The following is a 24,294-nucleotide window of genomic DNA, read 5'->3' as shown; positions in this document are numbered from 1 at the left end:
TGAGTAATGCTTTAGAGCTATGTAAAGGGGAGAAAAAAAAGGTGATCTAGGGGAGAAGGAGAGAAGTTGGAAATGTTTCAACGGGTCCAGTCCTTCTGGAGTACTTCATATACAAAGCTGTCTGCGTGTACCAACCGTTTCTTGTAATTTTTAGTGCTTTATGGCTGACTGTAGAGGGATGTCTGGATGTTCCTGCCAAATGCCAGCTGTGCCAAAATGTGCTGAGCAAAGGAAGGCTTTTTTGTGCATTTTATAAAGACTGTGTGTACATGTGTATGTGTCCGTGTTTTGGGAACAGGGTAAGCTCCAGGTGGCTGAATCCTGGTGCCTTGCTTCCAAGGGTTACACGTTTCTCTCTCTACATCACTTGTTTCAGCCTGCAGAGACACAATGGTGGCTTCTGCCACAGGGAAGGTTTGTTCTGTGCAAGGACAAGGTGAAGCTGCTGTGGGAAAAGTGGGTGCTCCAGGCCCAGTCAGGATGGCCCCTCAGGGACAGGAGGGGCTCTGAGAGAAAAAAAATAACTTGTATCCCAAGTCAAGGAGTTCTGCAAAGATTTTTTTGTGTGATTATTTCTTGCCCTTGTTTTTCTCCACACCCTAAGTTTTTGTGCTTTCCTCCTTAAGGCAATTTAAATCTGAGCATTATTCATCTTCCAAGTTGCAGTTCTTTAGGTTAGATTTAATCTATTTGCACATACACATGAGGAACTTTTTTCTGGTTACTGGCTTGGCCAAGCAGTCTGTGACATTGTGCACTATTTATAAAATAGATACAAGACACAGAAACCAACCACAGTGAGAATTAAATTATGTATTAATTTATTTAACTTGCATGTGCATTGTCTCACCAGTAGCTGGTGGTCACGAAAAAAACCAACAACCTCTGAAACTGACAAAACTTTCAGTAAACCTCAATGAACACTGTCTGAAGTATCTAATGATAAGAAAGTTGCAGAAAATTCTCCACTTGAACAGTCTAAAGTGTGCAGAATATTAAAGAGGAAAACCCACCAACCCCATTTTTATTCAAAGATGGTTTAAAAAAGTTTAATTTTGTTTAGTATTACAGTTTCACCTGTATGCCATTGCCCGAACTCGTGCAGCCTTTTTTTTCCTGAGTTGTCAAGACTACAAAATGCAAACACTTAAAAACTCCGTAGGCACCCTTGTTCTCTTGGCTGGGTTTCTGCGGGTCTGTACTGGCTGAGCGTGTTTGTGGCAGGGCAAGGGCTCAGCTAAACACACTTCCTTGAGATGCCCAAACAGGGTTAAGAAGAGAAAGCAGAGGGAGGTGAGACATACGCATTAGAAAACATTTACTCAATGTTCAAGTTTGTATTTCTCTCCCCTTCTCCGTTTGTTTGTTTTTTCTAATTAGTACTTCCACTTCAGATGTCGCTTCACTTAACTTTTAAGGGTGGTACTGAAAAAGCTTCTGTCCTATTAGTAAATCTTTTGTCTGGGAGGAAGATCTTCAAGAAACAGCTCCTGGCAGGTTTAGATGTTTGGTTGTAATTTGCTACAGCAAATAACAATATATTCACTATGAAATTTTGTAATAAGAAATAAGCTAATCCTGTTGTCACAAAATTGGCTTTTGAGATAATAAAATGAGGTCAGTAAGAAAACAATAACTGGAAAAACATGGCTTTTATACTATACATAATTAAAAACTAATCATTAATAAATAAAATTAATTTATCATTGAAATAATTATGAAGCACTTCTAGAAGTTTTAAAGGCAAAGCTACAGTTAACATGCAAGTTCATCCAACAAGTAACACAAAAATGTTCCGCAGTAGTCAACTGTTGTATCAACATTCAAGAAGGTCTAGACAGCAGCACGACTTCTATATGGCAAACATCTCATAATGTATCACAACGGTCTCTTCCGATTCTGGAGAACGTCTCCATCAACTTGCAGAGCATGACATAAAGAACGGGTATTTCTGCAATAACAAAACTGAACTGACTTAGCAGCAGAGAAAAGGGAAGGGATGCCACGTCGCTGGATGACCTTTGAGCAAAGGTACATCTGCATTGGTTCCCATCACTGGATAAAGGGGGGCTGAGGGCCCCGGTGCCTTCCAGCCTTCAGCAGAAGCTCGGATGGCTGCCACGAGGCCAGCAGCCCTGAGAGGGCAAGCACTCAAGGGGACTGCTCTGACACTGCTCTCCTTGTTGGCACCCATCGCTCTTCAGGCCACTGTGACAACAGGACAAGCACTATCCTCATCCCGAGGGAAAATCTGCCAGATTTTCTTACTTCCTAAAGGGCTCTTTTTTTCTTCCATATTCAAAAGGGATTAAAAAAAGTAGGAAACATTTTTATCTTCTCAAATTCTTGCTAAGTTACACATATTACTTCAACGAGCACAATGGTTACATGACAAAGTACTGCAAATTATCAAAAGTACTGTACAGAAAATTACAAATTCATTTCAAAATACATTACACTGCTATGACTGAGATTAAAAAAGTGCTTTTTTTTTCTTGTCAGAAAAGTGTTTTTCTGAAATAGAAGTGCCGTAGCCATTACTTTTGAAATCCTGGTGTTTCGCTCTGGTTGTGCTATCCTCTATTTGTTATCTTTTCCACCTTGTTTGCATTTGGCGCCTTCTGCCTGGATGGTGAAGATGAGAGCGTGGCGCAGCCATGGAATGTGGTCCTCTGCGTGGTGGCCAGGATCACCCCCTGGGTCCTTCGCAACCCCAGGGAGCACCCTTGTGGTTTTTATACACCACGTTATTTCCACAGGGTGGGTTTTCCTACGCAAGGTTTCGCCCACCCCTTCCTGTGGTTCCCACACAACCGCTGGGATTCCTGCCTAGCCGTTACCTGGCCTCTGCACCAACCTCCTCCTGAGAAGCTGCCGCATTCAGCGGTGCCGGTGCTGCCTCATGAGGGGCACGATGCAAGAAGGGGCCCCGGCCAGCTTCAGGAATGGGTGTCTCAACAGTTCCTGCGCCGTCGCTCTCTGCGAGGGTTCCCGCACCAACATCAAGTCCAAGAAGCCCCGGAGAACAGAGGAAACCTGCAACACCATGCTGGCATTAGAAACAGACAAATGCAAGATGATTTCCAGCCTATGCTGAGTACTTTGCATGCTATTTTTCTTGTGAAGACAACGGAGTCTCTGAGATTTCCTGTGATAAGGATGCACTGAGCTGAAGGACCATGCTTCTTCTATGTGCCATTCATGTTGAAAGCACTGGGGTGCAGAGTAGCACCCAATACATAGCTTTGTATGCATTGTGAGACAAGCAGTAACACTTGACATTACTGCTGAGGGCTCAGGTGTGATGTTATCCAGAAATGCACCCAAGGGACCCAAAGGCACCGGCACTGGGTACGGCTCCACCAACCAATACAGTGTAGGGCTTGTGCGCTGCCTTGCTCTGGTCCTCAGGCAGGGCAGGAAGAGCAGGGAGCACGAGGCTTTGCCCAGCTCCCTTCTCTAGCACTTGCCACGAAAGCAAACCCAGCACTAGGCACAAAATGGTTCGTTAGCCTCCCGTCCTCCTGCATCAGTCTTACATAGCTCCCACTGCTCAAGGTAGCACTTAATGACACAATTTGCCCTTCAGGCACGGCATTGCGTGGCTGTGGTTTTATTACACCTGTGCGTGCGCTAGACTCTCATCACCTGTGGGAATTCTGACCTTGTGCATGTCCTTCACGCGGGGCGGTAAGTTATCCCGGATTCGGCGCATGGCCTGCAGCGGTGGCTCGTTGAAATAGGGAGGCTCGCCGTCGATCATCTCTATCACCATGATGCCCAGCGACCAGATGTCCACCTGCAAACACATTCAGTTCACAAACACCACTGGCAGCACAGACCAAGGGAACAGGCTTGCCATTTGAGGGGGTCACATAAACCCCAGACTGCACACGACTGCTGTCAGCAGCCATTTTAAGGCAGTAGTTGGGTGAGCCATCCCTTCTCTTCTTTAAACCAGCTGATAACACCAAGTGTACTGAAGAAACGACCTAGTAACTACACACAAACTGGGTCTGCGGCTCGTCGAGGTGATGTCCACTGGAACACTGCTAAGGCATGCTCATGCCTGTACCCTGCGGTGTGGCACTCCAGCTGCACTGCTCTGATCCCACTGACTCTTTTCCCCGCACTGGCTCCGCAGTGCTACAGAAGAAAAGTGCAGTGAGTGGAAACACAGCGCAGAACAGCTGCTGTACAATCAGGTACTATTTTCCCTGAATACTAAGGACTACAGCACCTCCTTCTCACTCCAAGGCAAATACAAGCACGCACTTACTACACCCAGGGCCACTTACAGCAATGGCAGGTAGCACATTATATAATCCCTTCAGGAAATGATTCACTCCAGCTTAAAAAAAGAAACACCAATCCTTTTTTTTGTCCCAGTGTGCTGCACAGCTGCTCCAGAACCCCACTCTGATGACAGTAATTCCTGTCATTTGCAAACCTAAATACTGTCAGGGCCAGGCCATACTTATTTTGCTCTTCTGCCAGCACTATCCTTCAGCTTAAATATATATATATATATATATATATACATATATATATATATATACATACACACACACACACACACACACGTACACGCGTATGTGTACACGCATATGTGTACACATATATGTATATATACGTGTGTATATATGTATACATGTACATAGTACACATGCACACATGTACACAGACACGCGTGTATATACGTGCACACACACGTGTACACACATAGAGACACACATGCACACACATGTACACCCCCCACCCCCACCCGTATATATACATATACACACACAGCCATATATGTACACACATACACACCCGTATACACACACACACACACATATATACACACATGTGCTGAGCCAGGTCCCACCAACCAGCCCTTTCTGCTCTCATCTGAAAGTCTCCGCTAAAAACGTATGGACCGCCTCTTTTTCAGACAGTTTGCAGCTCTCAAAATTGTTCTCACAAATGTACTTCGTTATTCTTGTTCAACTAATCAGAGAATTGACTGCAAGGAATGAGTGGAGAATACTACAGAGTATGGCAACCCACCCCACCCAACTGGCTCCTGTGTTTGGGATCCTAAAGGCCCATGGCTTCACCTTCGCTGGCACTCCCCTAGAGGCTGGGGAATCCCAGCTTTAAGTGGCTGGAAGCTCAGTGGGTCTCTGCCTGCATGGCTGTGAAAGTACCAATGTGACCCGGCCTTGTGGTGCAGGTGTGCACATTGGCTGGTGTACATTCTTCTATCTGCAGCTCCAGCTGGCAGACTAGTATACAGGTCAGCAAAGGGTCTTCCACAGCATGCAAGTGATGCCAGTTTTCTTTCATAGAGTACCCTAAGCTAAACTATGTAAAGGCATTACATTGTTTGGCACTCTAAATGGGTCAAACTTGTTGTTTGACCACACTGCACAGAAGAGAATGTTAAAAAAAAAAGGCACAGTATCATACCCTGGTGCAAACACAAGTGCTGCTATTCAGCACAGCTGTGGAAAGCGTCCAAACTGGGGGCTTCTCCCTGGGCTCAGTGGGTTTGACTGTGGCACTGTGCACCGCTCTGAGTGCCCCGCAGCACGTACCTCGGTGCCGTAGGGCATGCGTGATATCACCTCCGGTGCCATCCAGTACGGCGTCCCAACCAGAGACTTCCTCCGTGGCACCTCCTTGGACACCTGGGCACAGAACCCGAAGTCGGACAGTTTGATCTGAAAAGCAAAGAGAAAGAGAAAGCCCCTCTTGTGTGACAAGGTACACATCGATCCAGACAGATATGCTTCCCTCTGGGAGACGCCCTTGTCTCCTGCTGTAGCAGCTGGGTTTGGGATGGGGAAGCAGCACGGTTTTAGAAGCGAGGCAGGAGATGGAGAATCAGCCTGGGGAGGGCATGGCTAATTACACCAGAGGGAAGGCAAGGAAGCAGCAGAGGCTGGTAGTGGTGCCTGCTGCTCAGATCACCTCTCATAGCTCCTTGTCACTCCGCCACTGAAAGTGCAGAGGTGATCTGCACTTGGCCTGTAACTCAGAAGAAAAGCAAAAATTCCAAATTTACAGTATTTATAATGAATCTATTACTGCAAATCTATTAACTCAATGTTTGCAGTGTATGTGTATTTACTGATATTCAATACAATACCTAACACAAGTGCTACATATCACTCCTACTACTTGATCAGCTTTGAGATTTGAGTTTGCCAGAAGACAGACAACCCCTTGTTTCTTCTTCCACACAGAACATAATCTAATGGTCCTAGAAAGCAATACCCTCAACTAATGATTTTTCAAGAGCAGGGCGCATGCTGTGGTCCATCCCTCACAACTGTTTTCTGTACGTAGTAAGGGACCTGGGGGAGGCAGGGATGGGTGGAAGACTGCTCCAAAATGGCTGCAAGAAATGAGGGACCTGCATCCAGTGCTGGGATCTCAGGAACTGAGGAAGGCATTGTCCTTGAGTAGCTGTGACAGTGACCTGAAATAGAAATAATGGGATACACGAGCACTCTGGAGAGCAGCTCTTGCTGCATCATGTGCTTGCTCATACTTAGATGCAGGTGTTTTTTTTTTTTTTTTTAACCAACAAAAATGCTGGAAAATTATGACCTTCCTCCTCCCCCACTGCTGTACAACACCAAGGTGAAAACTCCAAACTGGGCCAAAAATCAGCTGGCATGAGTTCTGTGGCATCACCACCTTCCAGAAACCGCTAGCTCCTTAAGGCAGCTGAAGTATTTGTTTTTCCAAGTATTCTTCTGGAGCCCTAAAAGCCAGCCCTGGGGTTTTCTTGGAAGCTGCTCCACATGAGGGCAGTCCCCAGCACCTCAAGCTATGCTCCACACAGTGCAATGGCAGCCAGCACCCAGGGTCCGTGAGCCATGAAGCCAGCTGCATGCTGGCACCTGGGGATGTGCTGTGAGCCCAAACAGCCCCAGCACAAGTCAAGGGGGAAGTTTCATCAATTGCTGCATTGTGTAGAGCAGCAGTTTATTATCAGCCCCGATTTGTTTTCTTCTGGATTTAGTACAGACGCTACTTTTTTTTAAAAACAAAACAAACAAAAAAAACCTGTGGGTATTATTTTTAACAGAATTACAAAATGATTGTTGGTATTTCTAAAACAAAGCCACTAACAGTCAAGTCCTCCACGCTAGATGTATTTTTCAGTTTACAGGACGAAGAATGGAAGAAATAAAGTGTATTTTGGAAGCAGAGCCCAGTCTTCTTTTGTAGGAGCACAAGAGGTTTTGCATATCTATTGCTTGTTCGAGTACATAAAAGACAACGATTTTCTAAAAAAAGATAATTACACAACACAGCCATGAAGAAATCTGCAATGCAGATAGTAAGTACTGGAGTAATGAGTATAATGAGGCACTGTACGCAGAGCCTGAAAGCAGTTCAGATGCTATTTCAGCAACACGGATCAAAACTGCAACTGAAAAACTCCTACACGTGGAATTTTCTCCCCTGACAGGATTATTAAGGCTGGCCTATGACAGTTGCAGGAAGAAAATCCCTCCCTTGGTGATGTGGGAATCAAATGTAAAGGTGAGAGAATCAGATCAGGCCTGAGAAGCCTCAAGTTTCACCTTCTGCACTGGAAGATTTGGGTGCTCTTGGGCTCAGTCCAACCTGCTCACTGCATCTTGCTTTGGGCACACGTGTGACCCCACTGCAGCAACCACGAAACCCTGCCTATGGGAATCCCTAAACATGACTGCACTAGTTTTTACTTCAATTATTCGATGTGGCCACAAGACGAGACCCAAACTAGTGCAGAAATTAGGCTCTTACATATAACAGTTATTTGCTCCCCTCCACCTATGCCTTTGGTGCCCTGAGTTTTAGGCGCTTCAAATTTTACTGCTGTGTGGCCACAGACAGTGCAGCCCAGCCCCACTTTTTTCCTTGAAAGGAAACAGTAATTTCTTTGGAACTGAACACTGACAAAGCGGTATTTTTTTGGCATGCAACCTTTACTTAGCTGATTGAGCAGGTCATGCGCAGCATTTTATCTCCCTCTCTCCTCACATGTGAACACCACAAAGACCATCTCAGTGATAGCAGTGGCCCATCCAAATACAGCAAAGCACGGGACAGATGCTATCAACCACCTCACAAGTGTACCAATGGTAAGAGCTACTCCCACAGGTGAGTGTTTCAGCACTGAAGTATATACATTTCCTATTAGTATAGACTGAAGATGGTATCCTAAGTAGCTTGGGAAAACAGAACTCATGTATATGAGCCTGCTAACTAAAATATCACTGAAAGTAGTCAAAAGGAAATTCTTCTGGGAGGCATCAAGGCAGGAGCGAGGCAGAACTGAAGGAAGTTCCTCATTACCTAAGCATCACCTTTTGCCATAGTTTCTTCTGCCACTGCCTCTCAGTGGCTGTAATTCCCCACGGGGACTCTGCATGCAGTGCAGATGTCAATCACTGGCCAGGCCTATGCTTTTCTGATTCAGCTGCCTAGCAAGACTGAAGCTGTGGTTTCATGTGCCTGGCTCAAAGCCTGCTGTAGAACCCTACCCGGAGCTCAACCTCAGCATACACAACCCTATTCCTCTCATATAATCAATAAACCCCTAAAGGATGAGGCTGCTTTTCCCATTATCTGATACCATTTTGTCTTATACAGTCATGAGGTTAGGATCAGAGGCATGGAGGGACACAAATCCCCCACCTTCCTCCCAGGTGAGAAGTAGAAATACTAAGTTGCATTTTTCCTTCCCTTTCATTTACTCTGTCTTTAGCTCTGCCACTTTTGTCACCCTGGATGGGCTTTGAGAGGAGGGCAGCAACACTGTGTCAGTACCACAAGGTAGTGTGCTGGTGAGGGGCACAGACCCCCTGTCAGAGATTGCAGGGATTTAAATTCCCCACTAACCTACGGGTGGGGAATGCTTGCTTCAGAAGAGCATGGAGGCCCACGCGGAAGGTGGCAACAAGGGCAGCCCTTGTTCTGCACACGATGTCCTGCCAACAGCTCTGCCAATGGCCAGGAGCAGAGGGCTGGACATGGGTCACTTCTGTTCAAGTGCTCATTTAGTTGCATTAGGATCAGGAACTCAACTCTCACCCACTACGACTCCTCGCATGGAGTAGAAGAGCTGCTCAGAGACTCAACTTCTTTATTTTTCTTACTTTTTTGGAAGTTAGTGTTACTTTAGCAAGCCATGTGCACAGCTGTTTTCATGACAGACCCCACCAAGCCCTAAGGTAGACCCCTTGTGTGACAGCCAGACATGGCAGGAGAAATGCTCGGGACTCACCCGCCCATCACTTGTGAGGAGGATGGAGTCGCTTTTGATGTCGCGGTGGATGACACCCTGGTTGTGCAGGTAGGACAGGGCTCTCAGGACAGACAGGCAGACGGTCGCTATCTGCTCCTCGTTCATCCTGAAACAGCAAAAGAGAAAAACGTGCTGAGGATTAAGGAAGAAAGCAGGAAAGGGGAGCTGGAGTGGAAAGGCCCAGGTTCCTGTTCACACCAGTACACGAACCATTCTGCATGGAAGTCTGGGCAAGTCTCCCTGTAGCATTAAAAGAGCAGAGTCTATTATGTGATACAGTGTATTACAATGAGCCCGTTTCCCTATGGAAAATAATGGAAATGCCTTATTTACAGTAAACTTACTGCTTGTCAAGGAGAATAAATGACTACTAGGATGGAATCAGGCATAGAAAGAATATAAGAAACAACATTAATTGTGCAGACAAAACATCAGGCCTTGGGTGTAACTTCAAGAGCATTACCCATGCCTCTATGACTGTTATAAAAAACTGAAGGTATTTCAGTAGAATACAGCAAGAGAATTATCAAGTCCTCCTTTCTGTGCACACGTGCAAAGCCCCATCATGGCAAAAGCTGCTGCCGCAGCGTGACAGCGATGGACAGGATAGGTCATGCTCCCCAGCCCCAGTGCCCCATGGCTGGGTGTCCCCAGTTTCTCCACCACACCAGCAGAAGCCTTGAGGGATTGCTGCTTTAACTTTGTGATGCTGCTTGCAGTATTTCAGCAAAATCTTCAAGAGAAGGTCATGCAATGTAACAAACCCAGAAGATTAAGGAATGACTATTTTGAGTTAAGAAATAGATGACAACTCTTAAGAAGCAGTGTCCTGGGAACATCTGTTTGCTGTTAAACTCCTGTCAGAAATATCTCTTAGAGAGCTTTTAATGTTCTGGGGAGTAGTTAATAAATGACTTGCAATATTATGCTTTATTTCAGCACATTAGCTAAGGCAACACTTCAAAATAAGATACCAAGAACCTTTTGTTTTGTAGGATCTAAGAGAATCGCTAAGCTATGAGAGAAGACATATTTTCATGTCTAATTTTCTTTTTGCTTTTCTTCTAGCTCACCCAAGTACTTTCCCATGGGACTGTTGCGGAAATACGTATTGTTTTATTCTAGATAAAGAAATCACAGAATTGTTCTTCCCTATCCCACTTTGTCCTACTCAGCAGGAAGAGATGAGTGAGGAGCAGATGTGAAGTAGGCTGTAAGATCCAATGTCTGCACTCAGAGAGGAACTGGAAGAGAGGGTCAGTACACTACAGCCTCTGTACTGGTAAACAGTCTAATTTAAAGGCATGACATTAAGTGAAATACGGGAACCAGCTCTACTGTACGCACAAATACTGAGAAATAGAAAAATACTTTCCCCATTATATCTTAGGCTCGGTTTGCAGTTAATGCTTCTGACAGCATGGCTATGTGGGTTATGAGTATCAAGAGAAATCACCCCCAAAACTGACAGCGTTATGAAAGCAAAGCCAACAGTACACATCACCATACAGGGAAAAGGAGCTTTTTTTGACACTTAGGGAAGTAACGGATAAAGGTAATCTCTGCTAAATTAACACTGAAAGCTCGGGCAAATCTCTGCCTCCCAGCAAGCCCTGCCAGATATTTCTTTTCCTGCTATTTAAAAAACACCTGTACTGACAGAAAGTCATCTGCAGTGGCTTAGTTATGCTGGTACAGTGAGCGTGCCACAGTATGTGTATACACACAGGTGCATGCGCATCACATATAGCTACATTACAGACACGTATCTGTACAGACACATTTATGTATGTATCACTGGGGGTTTGCCCGCAGCTCGCAGCCCACCTGGTGTGAGTCACGATGTCTGTCAGAGCGCCGCCCTCCAGGAACTCCATCACCACCCACAGCTCGTCGCTGACAAGGTAACTGTTGTACATGTCAACCACGTTTTCGTGATGGTAATCTCTCATGATTACAACCTGTGAGGAAAAAAAAAAAAAAAGATGAGGTGTGAATTGCTGCAAGCACTGACACTCGTTTTGACCTTCTTTTTCACTGCGCTTTTCTCTTTGTGCTTAGTAAAGGTTCTGCTATGAATCACAGCCTCGCTAATCCTTGTGGCAGCGCATAAACAAAATGAGTGTATCTCCATAAAGTAACAGTCACAAACACATTAGGAAAAAGGAAGAATCTTTAGCTGCCAAATTGTAAGCGGCACATCATTTTTTTCCATACTGCAGGAACAGGACTGGTTATTGCATTGCTTTCTCACTGCCAGCTGCTTTCAGTACATTTTTTTTGACCCAATCAATTGCTCAGCTCAATCTTCCTCATCAGGGAAGAAACTGCACCTTGTACAGTACTTTAACAGCAAGCTGGTGATACCAGGGCTATTCATCGCCCAGTCCCCAGCAAGGGGTTGGAACTAGATGATCTTTGAAGTCCCATCCAACCCAAGCCGCTCTATGATTCTATGACTCAACACTGAAGGGCTCTGAGGCCCCCGGGCCGCAGACCACAGCACGGGCAATAAAAAGGGAAGAAGAGCACACAGGTCAGGGGAACCCCAGAGTCGCGGGGTTAGCAAGCAGGTTGCCTGTATGCACTATGGCACAAGTGGCTGGGAGGGATGGGGCTCTGCTCCTGGGTGCTCCCAAACTGTGACATACTCTGCACTGTGCTACCATGTATGTACAATAAAAGAACTACAGAGATACAGCTTTTCTCATTCTGTGCTGTAGCCTAGTTTGCCTGGAAATGGAATAATATCTTTATTTAAATCTGAATGGTTTAATAGAGTGGAAAGGATAATCACTAATATGGGCTCATAGTTATGCTTTTAAAATGCTCTGTAGTTGTCAATCATAATAGCAAGCGTTGGAATAATTAATATCTTGAAGCCTGGTGGATGGCTGAACCTGCTTTACAGGTACCAAGACAGTTCAGGCACCTGTGCCTCATGCCAGCCTGGTTCAGTAATTCTTTGAGTGTGGTACAATGCTGCGTCTACAGCCCTTCATTTATGAAGGGCATTCACATACAAAAATCTCTGTACTTGTGAAATTTCCTGCATTTGTCCATCTCCATGGACAACTGTATTTTGTTTTGACTTCTAATACTTTGAATTACTGAGTGTAATGCTGTAATACAATGGAAAACGCAACAATGATAGTGTAGTACCAAAGTCCTAAGCTGCAGCAGGTGAGGATTATCTCAAATGAGGCTGCCGTGAACACAGAAACAAAGAAAAAGATCTGCTTACCCTTGGAAGGCTTCAGGTACACAGGGATCTCCAGCAAGATCCCCTTGCCTCCCCTGCCAACCCTTACACGTGGTCTGGGAAGGGGTGGATCCTGGCTCCACACCTTCTGGTCACTCAGGTACACTGCTCGCACCTGAGCTCCCCTGGGTTGGCCCTGCCTTCCCACCAGGTGCTCCAACACTGGTTCAGGCCGCGATTTAGCATTTCCGCTGCACTGAGGTTTTAAAACAAAAAGCTGGAGGAGAGCTGGCAGTTTGGGACAAAGGCTCTTCCAGAGTGTAGTCATGAAAAACACTGTGTTCTTGAGGAAAGCCTAAGGCAAGACTAATAAAGCTCAAGGAGAATAAGTTCACTTGAATGATTACAGCTTCATTTAAACATTACCATAAAACAGATGCTGAGCCAGGCGTACGCATGCTTTATGTGAGTGCTGTGAGCTCAACCACCACATCTAGAAGTGAATATACAGAGGGGCACAGCACTAACAGCAGCTCAGCCACAGTGGCAACAACTGCACGATATTGAGGGATGTCAGAGAGGGGACAGGGATAGAAAACATCAGCCAGGGAAGGCTCTGATTACCGCTGTGTAGATGGAGGGAGGCGCTGAAAAGAAATTTTCAGATGACACGAGTGACTGGAGCGTGTCAGGGAAGCAGCTTGGTCCTGCACAGCTTGTAGGACCTGCTTCAAGATGTCACCATTCAAGAGATGCTCACTTAGAGCTACTGCAAAGCAATTCAGTGCAGTCTTCCAGCAGAGGCAAAATAAAGTCATAATACCCAGTGCAGTCATGGGCTGCAGAAAGGACAACTGTGCAAAAACGAGCAAGTTTTTGTTAAAAAGCTTCTATAAAGCAAAGATCAGGCTGGTGCAGATGGCCCCATGTGCCACAAAGCGGACGGCACTCACATGACGTCTGAAAGGAAATGATGTACAAAAGGCTGAGCTGTCACCACTCCGTCTAGCCTACTGCTTGTACCCTGGCACCTACAGCGCGCATCGATGCCATCCCTGCCCTTCAAGGGGGCTCTGGGGGACCTATGTAACCACGGGTCTGTCCAATGCCTGTGCTGAGCGTGCTACTGGAAATGGTAACTACTATCACGTGACTGTAACAATCACTTACAAATTGGATATAAGAGGGAAGAGCGTCGGAAATTGTGCCTCAAAAACCTGGTAGAGCTTCTTGACAGAGTGTGATCCTGCTCGAGGCCATTCTGCTAGGATTTCAAGGAGGTGACAGGTCAACAATCTTTCAGGAAAATCTTTCAATTAAAAGCTGTTATTTTATTTTTTAAATGTGACATTTTGTAAAGGTTCTAAGGAAACCAGAATTTAATGCGCTGAAGGATGATCCTCTTGTAGTTAAAATACATGAAACAAATGGTAGGATCAAATGGTTCTCAGAAGAGGTTTCCCTGGGGACCTGCAGTGTTTTTGGCATTCATCAGTGTACTTGTGAGTGATCTCAAAAAAAGCAGAGAATACAGAAAGCTAACTTCTATAGGGGGTAAGAGGCAGAAACTCTTCAAATTGTAGAAGGAACTCAGAGCACCAAAAAACTGGAAGAAAAAATGCAAGTTAAAATCAGTGCTCTTAAATTTAAGATAATAAACACCCGGAAAACAGTTCTACAAGAACAGCAGTGGTTTCCAGACCAGCTATGATCTCTCAGGAGACGTGGGAATTAAAGTAGACCGTTCCACGAGAAAGGGATTGTCAGCTCTTTGCTTACTAACCATCAAGAAAGGAAAGGGACCACAAATGGTTAGGAGGGGAGGGAAGGAGAAAACAAAAAGCATGTATACGTGTGTGCTTCTTCAATATTCAGGCTAGTTAGGATCCTCCATCTCAGCAGAAAAAACCGTACCAGAAATGGTCCAAAGAAAGCAACCGGGCTGTGTCTGTGCACCTGATATGCTGCGTGGACCAGATGATAGATTTCTTAGTTGTTTACAGTGACTTCCCACCACATTATTATAGGTTTAAAGCCAGGAGGAGATGTAGCTCATCTGAAACCGATCTGATTATTTCAGACACCACAAACAAGTGTAGGACTCACTCCCCTATTTTAGAAAGACATTAGTTTGGCTTTGTGGTCTCCGTTCAGATCGCGTCTTATGCCGCACTGCGCACAGCAACGTACCTCATTGAACAGCAGCTCCCTCCTCTGCTGTTTCCTGAGATCCATTTTCTTCACGGCGACTTGCTTGCCCGTGTGCTTCTCGGTGGCAATGCAGACGATCCCCGTGGAGCCCTCCCCGATCTTGATGAAGCTGTCCAGGTACTCCCGGGGATCACCGGGGCTGACGACCAGCTGCAGGGCAGCTCTGAACTGTTCGTGGGACACCCTGGAGGGCTGCTGGTCTGAGGAGGAGCCCCAGCTGGGTGGGGGATAAGCACTTGACGTGATACTTGGGGAGCTGGGGTAGGAGGCGGTGGAAATATAGGGAGAGCTCGGCTGCAGGGACGGCTGGTGATAGTGGGATGCTTTGTGGTAGACCAGAGGGTACTGGTAGCTGCTGCTGGAATAGCTGACTTTGCTTTGACTTTGAGGTAGCTTTACTGGGCCCCTTGGGTAGGTGTCCGATCCAGAGAGTGGTGGGCTAACTACCAGTTGTGCTCGGTCATAATCCACCTGCAACACAAAAGCAGAAGAGCGGACATGAGTGAAGAGCTGAGTTTCCAGCTGCTTGGCCAACCCCGACCACTCAGTTCACTTTCTGCACCCTGGATACGCTCAGCGAGGTGCCGGCACAGCACGCTCCTGCATGGACTCACGCACTTGCTGTTCTGCAAGGGACGCTGCTGCCTGCAGATTTTCAGACCGTTAGGCTGCCTGCCCTCTCATCACTACTGAAACGAGGCCAGTAAAGACCACTAGGTCTTCTGTATATCCCAGGTTCTTTTTTATGTCCACGTACCCATTTGGAGACATGGTAAGCTTTGTTAAATAAAAGCATATGGTCCAAAAGAATGCATTTACTCTGTATTAGCAGTGCCCTGCAGGTTCTCCGGGCCATTTCCTCCAGTAAAGCATCCCTTTCAAAACAAGAAGCCCGTTCACAAATTCAAATTCATGTCTTTCCTTCCAAATACAAGTTTCTGGCTTTTGATTCTCACCCTTTAGTTCTTTTGCTTTTTTTCTGGTGATACAGGAATGACCTCTTCTCGTGGAGGTAGTGGTCACCTGAAATCCCCACGGCTTCTGCTATGCCCCATCACTAGCTGCTGGCCGAGCCACTGCAGAGCAGACGCAGCCCTCCTCTTTTTTTTTTTTTTTACCCTTTTTAGTGTTGTATAGCTTAGAATAGCTGGGCCTTGCCCACCATCTCCACAAGTGGGAGCAGGGCTGCAGCACCCTCTGACCACAGCAGTGTAGCAGCATGGAGGGAGCACTGCAGGCCATGAACAAACAGCAGAAGAGCACCAAATTCAAGGCACGGGGATAAATCACAGAGAGCTACAACTAGGGGAGCAGGGAACGTGCTTGAGGTGAGAAAGGAGAGCTGCTCAGTGGAGTCTTCAAAGGGACTTCCTCCAAGCGAGCTAAAATGAGGTGACTAATTCAATATACCATTACTTAAGTCATTTTCCAGAGTGAAACGCTACTTAACTGTGGTGTTGCAAAACTGCTAATTTTCATTTCAAATCAGAGACAATCGCAAGGAAATTATCCCGATGGGAGGCCTCTGTCATCTGCAGCTTCCTTTCTTCTCTTGTATTTTCCCTAGCTTTCCTAAGCTACTTACACTGAAAGTCAGCAAATACTTCACATTCATAAACAAAACTTTGTGTCCATCCGTGAAAAATAGAAAAGGATCTAAGACCAAAAAACGCACCTGAAACAAAAGTATTATTTTCTTTTCGCAGAAGAGCACATCTCCACGTTTATGATATAACGTATGTGACTCCTGATGACACGTGCAGGGAGCACTGAGGGGCGGGGGGTGGTCAGACACAGGCTCATGATGTAGCACAATTACAAATAATTACGGCAATGAATTCATTTAATCAATCAATTTCCGTGGCGGCCCACAGGGGTGGACAGCGCAGCAACCCTGACACAGCTCACGGCAGCTACTAGCGCTGCTGGCTGCCGGCCAGGAGTCCCTGATCCATGTTAGTTAAATGCACATTAATCTGAATTTGGCAGTGTAATCAAGGACCCAACTGAACTGTGAAATTGAATTCTGCGGTGGAACATCATTTGACCGTTTTATGCGAAGACTGCAAAAAAAAAAAAAAGAAAGAAAGAAAGGAAAAAAAAAAAAAATCTGCCGCAGCATCAATCTATCACCGTAGGCTGCTGCACAGCGAGGAGGAGGTTCTAGCCGGAGTCACTCTTCTTGGGGGGGAAAAGCCTCCGAAGAGGGAAGCGCAGCATTGTATCAGGCACGCCTGCCTGCCGTTCTGCTGCGGGTTAGCGGGGCACAGGGGGTGGCCGTGCAGAAGGGCTGTGCGGGGCCTCCCTTCGGCAGCGTGCGGCTGCAGGCGGCTCCTGCATGAGCCCCGCACAGGGATGGCTCCCGGCCGCCGCGTGCATCCAGCGCTGACAGCAATGCTCGGCCGCCTCCTCGGGAGCTGGTTTTGTACGAGCGTGACATACAAACGCTCACCGACAGGATGTCACGTACGTAGCCATGAGATAGAAGGGGGCAGAGGCATCGTGCATTTCATGAAGGAAGCGATATCTGCCCGGCTAATTAACACAGAAAGTGCTCAGATGGTTTGGTGGAGGAGGGGAACTCAGTCCAGCCCCATCCTATATATCTATACACCCAGAGCCACGCAGATGACTGCTTTGACTATAAATACACCATTTTTTATATCAAGATGGGGAAAGCCCAGTCTGAAATTTAAACTAGATAAATCCGCACCAATGAATTGTGTCTGGGCCCACCCACAGCTGCTCTTTTCTGAGCATGCCCTATGTGTTGGCAAAAGCAAATTCCGCAGTGAAATTTTAAAAGGAAAACTGAGATGCTCATTGTCCTTTCCAAGGATCTTCGAAAGCTTTCTGCAGTTCGTGTTTCAGTTCGTGTTTCAGCACAGTACAACCATTCAGTTCCTGCACCGCACGCAATCTTACTGAGCTAGAGGAGCCCAAGCGACTCCAGCAGCCGAACCTCTCCTCCTCGGCCGTGTCCTCATGCAGTTCTTCGCGGCACAGCAAAACTGAACACACTTGATTCCGCTAATAATTCCATTATTCCTGCTATTGAATGCAATTACCTATCGAAAGGCAAGTCTGTAAATACTACAAAGAAGAGTGAAAACCAGCCCTGCTCTCATCCAAGATGAGGTCAGGAGAGCAGATGAAGCCACAGCCACGCAGTGCGATGCCATGTGCTGCTGCTGGGCCGCTCGTCTGCCTGCAGCCTCACTCAGGGCTGCATGGCCACCTCAGCAGACAGGTGTGACACAGCACGCCTGAAACCTGCTGCTAGCACCGGGCACGTGTCTCATTTCTCTGACGTCTATCACCTGCAAATAATACCCATCTGCACCTACTCTTCAGATTTACAAGTCAAAATGCACATCTTTGTTAAACGCATTTTGAAGCCATACATTTGTGCCTGAGGACTTTTTCAAAGCTTACTTTTTCCCCCTTTTAATTATACTTTAAAGCCAATTTCATTTGTACAATATCTGATTTGAGACTTGATTCTCACTTAGTAAACCTATTTAATGAACCATTATCTTACTAATGCCTCCTTGAAAAGAAGATTCCTCAGCAATCATCCAAGACACGAAACTGCTATTCACTTCCAGGAGTTGCGGATGGGTTTGGGAATTGAAACTGCTGCATTTAACAGTGAATCATCAAGTTTCAATATACCGAGGCTATACGAGTGCTTTTGATGCTCAGAGGAGAGAAATGGCTCAAAATGAATCTTGCTCTAAGGCTTTTTTTTTTTTTTTATAGAAGTTGTTACTGCATTTTAATGGGATATTTTACAAAGTGTCTGCAGTGCTTTGAGTCCTGTGAAATACACCTCTGCCTTCCATCTTATTGAATGCCATAAATCTGGCAGGAGCAGGCACAAGAGAGTTTAAGAATTATTGGTGGATTTGTTCTTCCTCTTTCTCAACTCTGACAAAATGATTGTTTTAAAGGAAAGAAATGGCAGGGAGCCCATCCCAAGCTTTCCTCCCAACTTCCAAAATCTGTATTTTAACACTTTACTCTTGCACACAGTTAACTACAGAGAGGCATCCCTCCCACCACACTCCAAACTTAGTCAAGGAACAGGAAGAAACCTGGTAACTTTTCTACACCCCTCAGCATTTACCCTGAAACTCAATAGCCTGGTTCTGTGCTTTAATGCAATCTGGACCAAAAAAAAAAAAAAAAAAGCACTGAGCTCCCTTTACCATAGGACACTGACAGTAACTGCAGCCCAGCGTCAGCAAAGCAGCCAAAACCTAAGCAAGATGCAGGCATGCCTCTGGTATGAGGCCATGGTGTATATGTAGAGGCTTGGGATCACATCTGGGTCTGAAGTTGGACAGGACCAAGTTCTCAGTGCACAGAGGCTGTAAGAAAATGCACTGTTCAGACACCATCACCAGAAGAAGGGATGTCATCGTTTGACAACTACCAACCTCAGCACATTTGGCAAGTCACAACAAGCTCGCTGCCTGTTGCTAAGGGAACCCAGTAACATTCAATGAAATCTACACTGAAGGAAAAAAGCCACCTCTTGCAGAATATTAAATGTTTATGCAGGTCTTTGTTGGAGCAGTGTGACCTGATGGGTGAGAAAAGAGATTCCTTTAGCTGAACAAGACTGCAAACTATTGGAGGTAGGGTAGGGTAAGGCAGGGTAGGATAGCTTGCATGGGAAATACTCTTTATGCAACTTAGAAAAGGCAGAGCACGTCACAGCTTCTGCAGAGGAGCTGCTTGTAGATATCACAGTGGAGCTGCTTTTCTATCTTGACCCTTATTTTTGTTAACAACTACTGAAATGTCTTCAGTGAGAGAAGACACTGATTTTATTTCACTGCTTAAAAAATGAAGGGGTGAGGAATAAGTCCCTTCCCTCATTAGCAGGAAAGGGTTAATAAATCTCACAGTACACACACAGACCTGCCATTCTGGTGGTTGTGTGGGCTGGTATGAGCCGGGTGAGCTGCAGGCAGCTCCTCTGCCTGTCAAACATGCTGGGCTTGTGGTTGTGTTTTCTCAGCAGACCAGGAACACTTTTCTAAGTGGCAAAGAGATGCCAGCAACAATGATTCAAATACAAAAAGTATCTGACATTCAAACCAGACCAACCTTCCAGCTCTGCCAACAACTGTATTAGCGTACAAACTCCTAATCCTATGTAAACTGCCAAAGAACTTGGGTTTTTCAGAAATCCCAAGTAAGATTGGAAGTTGAGCATCTCCAAACTGCTCTTTGAATAAGTATCTTAAACCTCCAGTCCCCAGCACCTGTTTTCAGTAACCCCAGTAAACTGGGTGGGGTTTTATGCCCACCTAACCATGGTTGCATACTTCCTACCACTATGTATCCAAGCACAGCTCCATGCCCTTAATGTTTTGCACATGCTTAATTTTTGGCACTCCCATTTTGGAAGGGTCCCTGTCCTGGCAGCACCAACACCAGGGACTTTAACATTACCTTGGAGATGCCTGCTGCAGTTTCAGACAAGCGAGGGTAGGTGTAGGAGCTGTAGGAGTGTCCCTGCTGGTGTGCTTTAAACGCACTTGCTCCATAGGGCATGGCTGGCTCCTGCAGACCAGAGCCCGACCTGGACCTCTGCCTCATTGTTGGCTGAGGGCTCGCTGGGTCCACGTAGGATGACTTGGGCCTCTTGTCATAGTCATCCTTGGCTGGGCTGTGCCCCCAGTCGCTGTCGCTGTACTCCAGCCTCTCCTTGGGGCACTCGCTCTGCACCGATGCTCGGGACGGGGCATAAGGGAAGGGGTCTCTGTAGTCCAGTGAGGATCCACTGGGAATCCTCTGGTATTCCAGCTTTAGACCTCCATATTCGAGCGGTTTGGGCTTCACCTCCACTTGTGCGTGGTAATCTGGGAGGAACCTGGAGAGATCTGATTTCAAGGGTGTCATTTCTGAATAATAGATGTCCCTGGAAGTGACTTTCATCATGTGCCCGTTCTGCTTGGCAGCGTAGCCCCCTTTGTAGAACCTGTCTAGCTCTTCCCCATAGAGAGGCTTGTCTCTATACTTGTCCATGACATAGTCCGTTGTTGTGTCTGACTCACTGGAGTACTGCGAATATGTGATGTAGCCATTTTCCTCCTGGTGCCTTGGCACATGGTTTGCATTGCCTTGGTGGTGTGCGGGAGGACTTTCCTTCCGCAGGGAGTTGGATCGAGTCACGGAGATATTGTCAAACTCTTCGAGCAGGCCGTTGATTGAAGTATCCTTCCGAGGCTTATTTCCTCTAACAATAGTCTGGAAATAAAAAATTGCATTGATTAAATACTGATTTTCACTTAGTATCTGACCAACAGCATGACTGAAGTCTGTGATTCACCCAGGAATACGTGTGGTGGTGATGCATCACATTCTTCAGGCACATACCTCACTATGACCTGTTGCTGCAAAAAAAAAAAAAATCCACAAGAAATACTTACAAGAGAACATGCAGAAATGAATGAACAAATTCAGTGTCCACCATAAGCTGAAATTTAACATAAACTCCAACTTACTCAACTCTATCCAAAACAATGGTCCTAGTGTAAGGATGGAAGCAAGCAGTGCTTTGTTATTGCTCTCCTTCAAGACAACCTGGCTATTTTTAGCTAGCACCATCTGAAGACTGTAACAAGTTATTGCATCCATTCAGCAGTTGACTCCCACTGAGCACTGCATCATGTTTATAAATGCCCTGCAAGAATAAGATGTACAGATTAAGGACCGGGGCCATAAATCAGCACTGCTCTATTGAAACGAAACTTGCTTTGCTGATTCACTTCAGCTAAATATCTAAGGTTGTATCTTATTTAACTCACTTAGTTTTTAAATGGAGTCGCTGTGGTCATCCCAAGGAGCTGTCCCTCTGCGTGCAGCTTGCCTGTGATGCACACTGATCATGGTGCACCACGCTGTGTCCAGCCTGGCCACTGGCCCTTTCTCCACTGCAACACCATCAGACATGGCTGTATCAGAAACGCATACCTGCAAGCCTGACCCAAGGATGATGGAGCAGCACCAACAAGATAAAATAAGGAAACATCTGTGAAAGAAGGCTTAACCAATGGGGTCTGAAGCCAAACGCTTCCTTACAAAGCAGGTGGCTTCCGCAGATGTTATGACCAGTAGGAGGGATGGAAGGCCATGGAAAGGGCTCTACAGCACAACCAGTACGGCCCTTTGTATTGTATCCTGGACTCCACTCATTTTTTTGCCTAGGAAAGGTCTGGAATGCAATCAGAAGACAGGACAGGGCACATTTTCTCTTTTAAGGTGTCTGGCCCTCTTCCTCATCCCTCTTCAACTCCTGCTTTGCCCTGTCTCCGCTAAATTGACAGCAACCTACTTCTCTGTTATTCAGAAAAAGACAGCTGAGAAAAGCTGGGCTATGGGCAAAGCAATCCTGACCTCAGATTGATCCCTCCTCTGATTTATGTCTGTAATTATTGCCTGGTTTGTTATTTTGAAGCTCTCAGTACTGAAACAATAGGACAGAAAAAATCAGGATCAGCAAATAGATCACTCCTATTGCTTCTAAAGCATTCAGCAAGGCGAGAGGAATTGGTTTTGTTAGGCTACAGCCGCTCTGGCAGGATGAATGCATGATCATTCATATTTAATTATCACATAATAAAACAGCACACTCAACAATGAAATGCTTATAATTGAAAACAAGATTGAAATACCCAACTGCCATCTCACTTCCCCGGTGTAAATGCATGCCAAGGAGTAAAAATGCCAATTTAATGATCTCCGTGGGACCAGCCTGCACAAAGCAGAGGTTTCCTGGAGCAAACTGCATTGTGCCTGCACAGAAGGGCCTTGGAGCCAGAGGGAACCCCTGGGAGCAGAATGGCCTCTTTGGTTGTAGGAAAGGGGTGTTTTCCCTCTTTCCACCAAACAGATGCTCTTTTGAAGCAGGTTTTTTAAATGCAGATGCTTATGGGATTTGGGTGATGAAAGAATCACAAACAGGTATCTCAGCCCACGTCGCAAGGAAATTTAAGAATGAAGTTGAAGGATTACGTGTTAGGGAATGCATAGATGACAAAAACCCAATGTTTAGGGATGTTCTGCAGACAGAAGCCACCGTTTTGATCGTGAGGATTACAAACAAACAAACAAAAAGGTTTTCTTACTATTAGTAAAGCTGTCATGTAGGAAATTCTGATTTTCCAAAAAGAGCGTTTGTCACTGAAGCTCTCGTTCTATGAAGAAGCCTTGGTTACCCCCGTGACCTCAGTGCTACTTAATCCTGATCAATGAAGGGGACTAAGATCTCAAAAGCCCTTGTTTTCTCCCAGCAGCCTGCGGACAGCCACTGGAGAACACTACATTGCAAGAATGATGGCTGGAATTCTCTTTGCTTTGGGCTCCTCTCTACCAGTAAATTAGAAGTGGGGACCATCCCCTCAGGCTGAGCGGGTCTGTGTGTGCTGGCCTGGTTCTGTGCGGCCGAATGCTCTCATCCTGAAAGCAACACCTGCGGCTTGGGCAGAAGTCTGCCTGGCGCTGATGGTGCCCAGGGCTGGTTTAGGAGGATGCTCCCCAGCCCAGGTGAGCAGCTTGAGCAGCTGAATAGCACAGATTTTTAATTTCAGAATCTGATGACAATCTTTGGCACTGTTTCATCATACAAGCACAATCCTTCAGTGCAAGGGGAGGATAAAATTTACCTATTTCAGAAGCACATTGCAAATTTACATTAAAATACCTTGGTGGTACTGCCTGAAATCTGCAACCATGTCAGCGAAGCACAGCCACACTGCTGACACTATTAGAGCAAACTAGGATGTAAAAGTCATTTGTTGTAAAGAAAAAAAAAGGAGAGTGTAAGTATGATCTTAAGGTGATGCATATTTTTTACGAAAAAGTGCTATTATTATTGTTGTTGTTACATCATCATCGTCATCATCATGTTTATTTGCTTTGCTTTGTTTTTAAATTTAGCACTTGCTGTATATGAAAGAAAATACATCTTGCTGAGATGCCCCTGTTGCTTAATCAGACAGCCTATTGGAGCTTGACTTTTATTTTTATTAGGAAAACATCTAGCACTATCGCTATCAAATAGAACTTGCAATGCCTACACACAGCTCTGACACACAGTGCCTCCCTGGTGGGCACAGTTAATTCTTCATAATTTAGTAGGCTTAAAAAAACAAATTAAAATCCCAAAGCAGGCATTATTCTATAAAAATAATAAACTGCTCTGTAAAGATGCCCACAGAGCACCAAAAATGACAAAATGAAGTCAAAGGAGATGTTTCTAGAGAACAATACTTATGTTAGGCAAGGTTAACTCCTCCTGAAGTCATTTGTTACAGAGAAGATGTATTCTGGGGGCTCACCAGCACCCTGCAGTTTTCCCATGAAGTGCAGGATATGCAGAAATAAACCAAAGACTGAAAAGTATGGCCCAAATTTCCCAAACCCAAAGCCTGATGTTGATCAGAAGTAGCTTGGTACAAGCACATGTGGAAGGACTGGGGAAAGCTCCAACTGCTGACGTGGCATTCTCAGTTGGGGAACTCAGCACGGTTACTGCATGTCCAGGCTGTGTGCAGGGAAAGGCTCCTGG

The 24,294-nt window shown here is 45.8% G+C and overlaps 1 protein-coding gene across 5 annotated transcripts in view; it reads right to left on the bottom strand.

The window, feature by feature from the left end:
• The window catches only part of PAK5 (p21 (RAC1) activated kinase 5), a 169,984-nt gene continuing 146,488 nt past the window's right edge, over positions 799-24,294 (bottom strand). For all 5 annotated transcript variants that reach the window (XM_021390086.1, XM_021390085.1, XM_021390087.1 and 2 more), the window contains 7 exons: positions 20,175-20,972; positions 14,688-15,179; positions 11,123-11,256; positions 9,275-9,401; positions 5,583-5,708; positions 3,665-3,799; positions 799-3,036 (listed from right to left, as the gene is read on the bottom strand). In XM_021390086.1, coding sequence (XP_021245761.1) covers positions 2,881-3,036; positions 3,665-3,799; positions 5,583-5,708; positions 9,275-9,401; positions 11,123-11,256; positions 14,688-15,179; positions 20,175-20,972 — 1,968 coding nt within the window. In that variant the 3' untranslated portion in view covers positions 799-2,880. The remainder of the gene's footprint in view (positions 3,037-3,664; positions 3,800-5,582; positions 5,709-9,274; positions 9,402-11,122; positions 11,257-14,687; positions 15,180-20,174; positions 20,973-24,294) is intronic.

Source organism: Numida meleagris, chromosome 3 (genome assembly GCF_002078875.1).
Source record: "Numida meleagris isolate 19003 breed g44 Domestic line chromosome 3, NumMel1.0, whole genome shotgun sequence".
Classification (NCBI taxonomy): Eukaryota; Metazoa; Chordata; class Aves; order Galliformes; family Numididae; genus Numida; species Numida meleagris.
Note: the sequence above shows the minus strand (reverse complement) of the source record. Positions and strands in the feature narration are given on the sequence as shown.